Raw genomic sequence first — 9,869 nt, 5'->3', positions numbered from 1 at the left:
TTATTAACAATTTTTTTAAACACTCAAAATTTTCACAAAACCACGTATTTTCGAAAAAAACACTCAAAATTTCAATCTTACACAATATGGGTCATATCATTTGATCGAAATTTGTTCATACATTTCGAATGTATGAAATTCTCAACATTTTCACAAAAGTTCGTATTTTCGCAAAAAAAAAAAAAAAAACATTCAAAATATCAGTTGGGTAACAAATGATTGGCATTTGTTCAAACATGTCAAATGTAATAAATTTTGATATTTTGAGTATTTTTTAGAAAATACGTAGTTTTATGAATATTTTGAGTGTTTTAAAAAAATGGTTATAGCTTTCGAAATTGATTCAATATCTTGATCATTTGATACCCATACTATAAAAAACATTAATTTTGGGCATTTGTTCGAAAACACGTAGTTTTGTGAAAAATTTAAGTATTTTCAAGAAAATACTGATAAAAAAAATTAATTTATAGTGTTTTTTTAAAGAAAATATTTAGTTTCGTGAAAATTTTGAGTATTTTTTTATAAAAGTGATACTTTATTCGAAATGTATGAAAATATGCCAATCATTTGATACCCATCTTGAAAAAAAACTGAAACTTAGTTTTGTGATTTTTTTTAGTATTTTCAAAAAAAACGTTTTCATTACAATTTAAATGTAAAAAAATACGATAATTTGATACCCATATTGCACTATGGGCCATCTCCATACAAACAGACGGCCAAATTAATTTTTTGCTTTTTAAATGTTTTTTCATACAAATTTGGGTAATTGTATGGTATTGAAATGATATACCTCGATTTTTATGACTTTTATGTTTTTCAATAGTTGATTGTTTATAATAAATAGTCTTTTCATACATTTGCAAGTGCAACAGAATTGCATATATATTGTATTGCAAGTTTATATTATTAAATTATGGATAAGCTAATACATCCCCACTTTAAGGACACAACCCCTCCCTCCTCTTTCTTACACCCCCCCCCACCCCCTCTCCTCCTTCCATCCAACAAAATTTTGTTAAGCGTAATAAATTCATTTTAAGTCAAATATTTATTATTTACTGCTGTGTGTTTCTTTTTGTGTGTCCATGCCATATAACTTGAGACCCCCACCCATACGGCCATAAATTGCGAAAATTTTAATTGTTAAGGCCGATGCAAATATTTAAAAAAGTTTTTGTCCCTCGGCCCAGGCCGAGGTCAAGGGGGGGCAAAAAAATAAAAAAATATAAAAATTTAAATAACAAGCCATAGTCTTCACATTTAAATGAAAAAAGTGTTTTAAAATGCATTTTACACTATTTCAGTTGTTTTGCAATCATAAGTTTTCAAAAAATCTAAGATCTGACAAAAACAAAAATTGAATCGAAAAAAAAATTGCATCGAAAATTTTCAAAAAATCTTAAGATTTTTTAATAAACCCAAACATGCTAAAAATTATTTTAAACGCAGGAGAATGTATTTTAATTTGATTTCAGCTGGTTGCACTTGAATTTTCATTGAAATTTTGAAGTTTACTGTAAAAATATTTTTTTTTGCCCCCTGATTTTTCGGGCCAGTTTTGAAGCGGGGGGTGACAAAAACTTTTAAAAATATTTGTACCAGCCTAAATCAAATAACAGAAAAAATAATTTTGTTCTAAATATTAATTATGAAGTAAAACGATAAAATACAAACCATATTCTTAAAATTCATTTGATTATAGAGTTTGTGACAGCTTCAGCATATGTTAAAGGTACTTTTTATGATGTTTTGTACTAACCAACATAGAACTTAAATGTGGATCAGTTTCATGGATTGATCGCAGAAATTCATCATGCTAAGTCAACATTTTGATGAATACTTTTTCCGGTATCAAACTGAGATTCTCCAGTTTCGCTTGAGAAACTTCGGTACGAATACCTTATTTTGACTAAGGTACTCAATTATAAATGTAGGCAACAGAAAATTCCAATAAAGTCATTTCGAACTTCTTGAAACCAGGTATTGATTTTTGAAGCGACGATGCCCACGAAGTAGGTAGCAAAGCAAGTGAAATAAACGGGCGCATATGTAGATTGCAGCAAATTTTGATAAAACGTAAATGTTCAAAATGGCATATCTCCGAAAACGCAAAAATCGCAGGCTGGAAATTTCAGCAATGTTAGATTATAATCCAATCTTTCAAGTGATCTTAGTTTCATGTTTAGCATCGGTTAGCAAAAAAAGTACTCGATTAACAAACACAAAAAAATATGATTTGTCAAAAAAATTCTCCAGTTATTCGATGAAAACTTCAGTTTTTGGTTTGGAAATAACATTTTATCTATTGATAGTTTCAAAGCTTATCTCATTACCTTTCCAACGATGTATATTTGTCCTAATAAAACATTTAAAATGGCTGAGCTATGTTAAAATTAAACAATCAGCCTTTTTTACGAAAAACGCTAGTTTTTTACTCCATTTTTTGACTTTCAGCTTGCGTATCTCCGTAATGAACAAACTTAGAGCTTTGAAAATTTGGATTTTTCTTAGTTAGAATGTTTACTTTCGAGAAAAAAATACCAAAAAATATTTGGAGAAGGTCACTTTTTTGAAACTTGGCCACCCAATGTACCATAGTGTATTGTTGAAAAATTAAATTTTGAGTTTTTTCTCCAAAATACGTAGTTTTGTGGGAAAAAATTGTGAGTATTTTCAAAAAATTGTGTTATAACTTTCGAAATGTGTGAAAAAAAACCGATCGTTTGATACCCATATTGTAAAAAAACTCAAATTTTGGGTATTTTTTTAAAGTACGTAGTTTTGTGTTTTTTTTAGTATTTAAAAAAAATCGAAATTCATGAAAAATCCCGATCATTTGATACCCATATTGCAACAACAATAATTTTGAGTATTTTTTCGAGAAACATTGCATTTTCAAAATACAGGAAAATACGTATTTTTGTGAAAACTTTCATGTTAAAAATTACATGATAAGATGGTGACACATAGAAAAACTCGTTTTCGTCGATTATGATTCTTCTTTGTGAGGCTGTGTATAATCTTATTACCCAATTTTCAAAGTCTCAGAGAGAAAATTGTAAGAAATTTTCAGGGGTGCTTCTCTTTCAGAAAGATTTTAAAATCGCAAAAAACTAAAGACCTGAAAAAAGCTATTAGTTGAGAACGGTTGAAAATTCAATTACTTTTCGATTGTAAATTTGATATAGCTATAAAAATGATTTTTAATATTTTTTGTCCAGGTCCGATGTTAAAAAAAAACACTATTTTTCAAAATTAATATCTTCTTAACAAGTTATTGCACCATCACGCACTATGGCTCAGAAAATGTCTTTTTTAGTTCGAAACATTTCGCAAAATGAAAAAATATCTGTTTTGAAAATTTAACTTTTAGTGAAAATCGAATTTTTTTTCCGCGTACTATTTTGTTTCCGAAAAGTCCTTATTAAAGCCTACATTTTTTCCCAACACATCAAATGGATCAGAAAATCCCTTACAGAATTTCATACATTGTTATACTAATTTTGAATGACCCGCCCCCAATATTATATGAAGACTTGTATGGAAATGATGCAAAATTGCTTCTTTGAAATAGGGAATGCATGGACAAAGTTTCCAAATCAGAAAACACAAAAAAAATAGTCGATTTGCTAAATTGTAGAGAACCACTCTAATACTTTTAACATCATATTCGAGTTCTGTGGGGGCGACAAACTAGCTTGAAGATTTATATCATGTTTTTTTTTTAAATTAAATTTTGTACATGTTTAAAACATCGATTATTAACCCTCTACTGCCCAAATTTTTTTTCGTAGATTTTAATTTTTCCCTTTACTTATCTTGTTTTATGTTTTTCTTACTTCATTTTTAGTATTTTAATTTGCATTTATCTTGTTCTTCTTTTAACTTAAAATATATGAAATGTTAGTAAAAACACAGCCAAAGTTGACCCCTAAAAAAAATACATTTTTAAAAACATTGGCCAAGTCACATAAAACAAGTAAAACTTCCAACCCATACATTTTCTAAAATTTTAAGAGTTCTTCTTTCCAATGCTTTTAAAAGATCTAAAATTGGTTGAAAATGGATTTTTGGCGATTTTTTTTAAATCGAAGCCCGTCTTAAGGCGGGGTTGGGTTGTAGAGGGTTAAGTGTTCTCTTCTGCTATCTGGATAGCAATACAAGCAAGCACAGTAGAAGAGAACGTTCAAGCACGGTTTGATAAATTGTTTCACTTTGTAAAGCCCAATCATAGGCTAATGCATAGCTAATATCCTCTCATCTCTCACAAAAAAGATACCGTAACACAAACCATGAATGAAAGCCCCACCACCAGGCATCACGGGGCAAACCCGCAAGAAAAACATCGTAACCTTGAAGAGTGACAAATGAATGAATTCACGTATATTCACGTTGAATAAATAAAACAAAAAATACACACACCGAACTCCGAATTGAATAACCCCCCCTTCCACGAGAGCCACGGATGACGTAACGGCGAGAGAGAAGTTGAGATTTGTCTCCCTCTTTTCGTCAATCGAAAGTGATTAAAGCGTGTCTTGTCGTGAGAATAAGCTTACACGGGACAGGAAGGGGTAGGATGTGCTAATTAGATGTGCAGACACAAGATAAAACGATAAAATGCGTTGAAATACTGTCCGAAGGTGTCCGAGGGTGCATCCAGCGCGCGCTTTATGACAGGAGATGCGGTGTATTATGGTATTGATTTTTATAACTGCCGCCATTATGGCGATTTGACAGTTTGTGTAGGAAATATTTTGCCAGCTCAAGCGGTTACCATGGCGTCAGTTAGGTGCGTCTCAATGTGTTAAAGAAGAGTCACGTCCAACTTGATTATATCTGAGTAAATATATTTATGGAAATGAATGCACATATGCTCGCGACTGGTTTCTCGGTGACGGCTGTGGTGAAAATGCCATCCTGCAAAAACAACAACAGCTGCTGCAGCAGCATGGAATGCATTCCGGTTAGTATTGGCTTACATCGAGAACCTGAGTAGAGTGTGAACTTGAACTAGAAATCTAGTAGAATGATTCTGCACATGGTTTGGCTAAATTCAGGTTAAAGCAAAATCAACGACGGTTGATGCAGGATAAGGTTTCGCGCTGTCTCGGTCGTTCAAGTCTTTTGTTGTTCGACTTGTTCTACACTGTTAACCCGAACTAGACCGTTCTAAGCTTCGTCGAAACAAAAAATCTTTTGCATTCTAAAATTGTGATGCTTCCGTATAAATGCATTTTGAATCAAGAACAAAAAAAATTGATGTCATTTTGATAGATTTGCATGGAACACAAAAATGCTCATCATTCAAGATGCTTGTCGGAACTTGATCAAATATATTAGGAGATACTGTAAATTAATGATGACTGACGCATCAATTCGTGATTTTTTTTGTTAAGCATATGAGCATGTTTATGTTTAGAGTGAAACGAGTTCGACCACCTGTGGTGTATTTGATATTTTGATCTAGCGTTTAAACCCTCAAGAGACAGATTTAAGATTTTGATTAATTGTTTTAAGCGGAGAAAAAATAAGTACACGGCAACTCAGAAAGCTTGACATCGATTGCCATAAAAAGGGTTAATTTTTAGTTTGCCGTTACAAAACAAAATTCAACGAAACTGATAAAACGAAAGAATCTTCGGCGAGTGCGCGTGAACTTGTAGAAGAGAAGGATTGATAGAAAGAGAATTCTCTTGCTGGCATCACGAGATAAAAGAATAGAACTCACAAGCTATAGTGACGGTCGCTATATCCTCTGATATTTAAGTGCAGGAAGCAGCAAATGATAGTTTTTTCCTATCACTCATTTAAAACACTGACTGGAAAACATGTTTTTTTCAAATGATAAACAAAATAAAAGTTGTTACGACATATTGAAAGATGGACCAAAATTACCCTTTATACAAAGTTTCACGAAATTCGGGACAACTATTTCCGATTTCCATTTCAAGGAATCGCTTAAAAATAAATTAATTGGGAAAAAATTGTGAATTTTATAAATTTAATTAGGGCGACTTAAACAAAAACGTGGACATTTGTCCTCTAAACGTAGTATAGTATCCTGAGGGTTAATATACTCAACCAAACAAATCTAACCAGACAGACTGCCGACACAATCACAAACCTTCCTTCAGTTAAGGTTGTGGTTCGCGATTATTATCTCGCATGATGGTGAACTTTGAAGCATCTCGAAAGTAAACACCACAAAGTATGGGGAACAACAAAGCATAGCACAAAAACAGCTGAAGAGTTAATCGAAGGTGAGAAATCTTTGAACCACCCGTAATTATCAGTGTTTGAGAGTTAACACTTGAAAATTAGTTCCTGAATTTGGTGAGGAAGGAAGAAGATGGGTTATGAACAAAAAGTTTCTTATTTATTTATTTGTTGTTTTATTGTTTATTGGGTACTGTTTTGTTATATATTATTTAAACTATTGTGTTTTTAAGTCATGGCACTGATCAGAAAATTACTCTAATTACAACTAATTGCAGGTAGCTCGTAAAGATGCTTACTTTTGTACGTTCTTAGGTTGGATAGTTTTGACTATTTGACTATCGTTTGCTTGTACAGAAATAATCCTAAACCGGCTTAACCGAAGTGGAGCAGTTTCTTGAGCAGCCACTTCTTCTTGAAGTGCAGGAAGATCTGCTGGGGATCCTGCGGGTTGACGGCGTCGTCGGCACCGGCTCCAAACGAACCCACGATGCTTTCGTCGTTGGTGGCTGGAACGGCCGAAACCAGAGCAAAGGCCAGCACGATGATGCAGAGAGTCTGCAGATGGAAAAGGGAATCAGAGGATTAGAATGTTGTATTTTGAATAGAAAGTCACTGTTTTAGTTCTTCACTTTCACATTTTTGAGCTCGATGTTCCAACTTTTAATCATTTGTGGTTTTCACTAAAGTCCATTCCGTAATCAGAACACTTTTGAGTAACACTTCTTTTTAGAACATACTTTTTTCCCCAACGTACCATAGCTAAGAACTTCATTTTGATGTTTGTTTCACCGATTGTTTTCACTGAACTGGAACTGTTTGATCAAACTTGGAGTCCGCAACTGATGCTGATTTGAAATTTCGCCCGATGTTTTATACCAACTTGAAACTGACTTAGAAATTCAAATATTTTCCACCGAACGCTCTTCTCAGTCCTTCAAAGAATCGGTTAACCCTGAAAACTCATCGTCGAACCCATCGCAGAAGCTCTTCTAACACCGGTTTTTGTGAGCATGATAAAATGCCATCTTGCAAGCTTATCTTTCTCCATGCTTGTTGGATCCATCGTTTTTTGTTGTTGTTGGTGGGTGTGCGTTTGTCTCAGGGAAGGGTTGATATTTTGTCTCAAGCTTGCCGATTCTGGGTAGTTGGGGCTCGAAACCACCTTGACTAGCACGAGACCAGCAGAATGCAAATTCATCTCCACAACCTAGGTGTAGATGGAGAGCAGTTCAGAGCGTTAATTTGTCGTCAGGTGGCATATGGTCGATGTTTGCCTTGTTGTTAATTAGAAAATTGGGAAGATTGTGGTCAACGGTTTCAGTTGAAAAGGTATGAATTATATAAATTTGTAGAATTTAAACCATTCTGACAGTGAATGAGATAGTAACAAATTTGTAGTTTTTACCATACCTGCCAATCCCATAGAACTAATTACGGTTGGGCTTAAAATGATCTTATTAACTGAAGATCTCGGGTTCATTAAATAAGCTGAGAAATTGCCATTACTCGTAACTGGATCGACCAAATTAGATGAAATTTTAATGGTTATAAGTTAACATTCTATGGAAACTGACGCAGCTTGAAACAGGTTGAAAAATTGCATGGTTGCAGAGAAATTTAATTTTGAAGACACGAAACGAATCTTCAGCCTAATGTTTTTGTTTGTCGAACTGGAAACATTCGAAGTAGGTTGTTTGTCTAGTTGTTTATGACAAAATAGGAATACATATTTATTCACAATTCGAAAAAAAAACTGCTAATTTTCCAACATTCTGTGGCATTTGTTCAAATTCATTAAATCGAATAATTTAAAAACAAATATTCGGATTAACACTTCTAAAAAGTGCTCGAAAAACTACCTATCAGCATGCTTGAATATCCAAATCTTAATATTTTCTATTTTTCTTTTTATTAAAACTCGCTTCAATAAATTGTTAACTCCTCATCGTTGCAATAAAAAAATAATTTGAGAATCGAAAAATCTTCTCTTTCTCATCTAAAATACCGTCAGTGGGGGTGACTATGGGTCTAAAACGATACACCTCTCGAAATTTCTTAATAACAAAAACAATTTAAATAACATCGAAAATCTTTCAACGTAGATTTGTTCTTAGATAGTTTACTAACATTTTCCCAAAATACGGTGGATTATGATGAACACTACCTTAAATGCCAATAGTTTGAAAATTGACCCAATCTCACCCCTTAGAGGGGGTGACATTGGGTCAAATGAAACTAAAATGATGCTCAAATACAACGATATGGTAAAAACAAGTCATCCAACAGCGTTTCTTGTTCGAGGGAATCGTATTGACACGCTACAATGTTTGAAGTGGAGATTTTTAAACATTTGGGTAGTTTTCGAGCAATTCTAACAATAATATAAGAAAAATGATTTTTCGAGAGGTCATTTTTGGCCAAAAACGTACCCCAACTTCAGACATTTGCCAAAATAACAGGATTTGTTCTAGGAACGAGATTTTTTCAGCGAAGTCATCTTAAGATGTCCCCTACCTACCTACCTATCCTACCCTACCTGAAAAATGGTAAAATCCGTAAAAAATTCACTTTTCAAAAAATGGTGCCGCTATCGAGAATCGAACCCAAGACCATTGGCATATCGAACCGAATTACGGTCATTTGTCCATATAAGCCACTAAATCGGATGAATTGTTTGAATGAACGAATTTACATGATTTGTTGTTGTTGTAAGCGCGAGAGTTAGATACCGGGGTGACATTGATAGGATTTCAATTTATTTTTGGAACATTTTCCAAAAATATCGAATTTAAGAAGTTGAAACTTTATTTTTATATCACTAAGGTTGCTAATATAGTTTTCAAGAAAACAATCAATGTATTCATTTAGTTATCTTAGTTGATAAGCTTTTCAACAAAATACATATAAATTTTAGGGTAAAATTGTTGAAAAGCCAAAATGCTGCATGAAATTCGCTAAAACTAGTTTTGTTTATAAAATTATCCATTAATATTGCACTTTAAATTGAATTGGAAGCACGAAATGATTTCACATTTCATATGAAATATGTTCAACTAAAATGCCTATAAATCTGGAAGTTTTTTTTTTTAATTTTGTTTCAATAGCACATAATATTTGTTATCAACGAACTTATTTTACCTTGCATTTCGATTCAAAATCATGTTCGGTGAGAAAATCATGACGCTTTGAGAAGATTAACCCTCTACCGACCAAATTTTTTTTCGAATATATTTATTTTTCCCGTGTTCAGGATGTTATTTTGAGTAACTTTAGTTCTACGAAAAACTTTACTTCTCTTGTTTTTTTTTTTGTTTTTTTTTTAGTATTTTAATTTGCATTTATCTTGTTCAGTTTATGATTGTTTTTGGTAGTATTTGGCCTATTCTTCCACGTAATATAATAACATTTGCCTATCTAATTTTTTACAGTTACTTTTTCAATTTTTTTCATGTTTTTCACATTTTCTCCTTTAGAATGGCACCATCATCATTTAAATTGCAAAAAATGCGTAGAGGCATAGTCTGCGGCACTACAAAAATCACTGCATATTTCTTTTTACTGAAAATATAGGAAATGTTAGTAAAAAAACACAGCCAAAGTTGACCCCTAAAAAAATACATTTTTAAAAACATAGGCAATAC

At 32.7% G+C, this 9,869-nt stretch overlaps 1 protein-coding gene across 1 annotated transcript; it reads right to left on the bottom strand.

The window, feature by feature from the left end:
• Nucleotides 1-6,424: 6,424 nt before the first annotated feature.
• LOC119769941 lies at nt 6,425-7,183 on the bottom strand. The gene is made up of 2 exons (XM_038263820.1): nt 6,983-7,183; nt 6,425-6,783 (listed from the first exon to the last, which is right to left on the bottom strand). The coding sequence occupies exons 1-2, from the start codon at nt 6,998-7,000 to the stop codon at nt 6,601-6,603; spliced, it is 201 nt and encodes a 66-aa protein (XP_038119748.1). The 5' UTR covers nt 7,001-7,183; the 3' UTR covers nt 6,425-6,600.
• Between the last annotated feature and the right edge of the window lie 2,686 nt (nt 7,184-9,869).

This window comes from Culex quinquefasciatus, chromosome 3, assembly GCF_015732765.1.
Source record: "Culex quinquefasciatus strain JHB chromosome 3, VPISU_Cqui_1.0_pri_paternal, whole genome shotgun sequence".
Taxonomy (NCBI): domain Eukaryota; kingdom Metazoa; phylum Arthropoda; class Insecta; order Diptera; family Culicidae; genus Culex; species Culex quinquefasciatus.
This window is presented reverse-complemented; position numbering and strand designations above follow the sequence as displayed.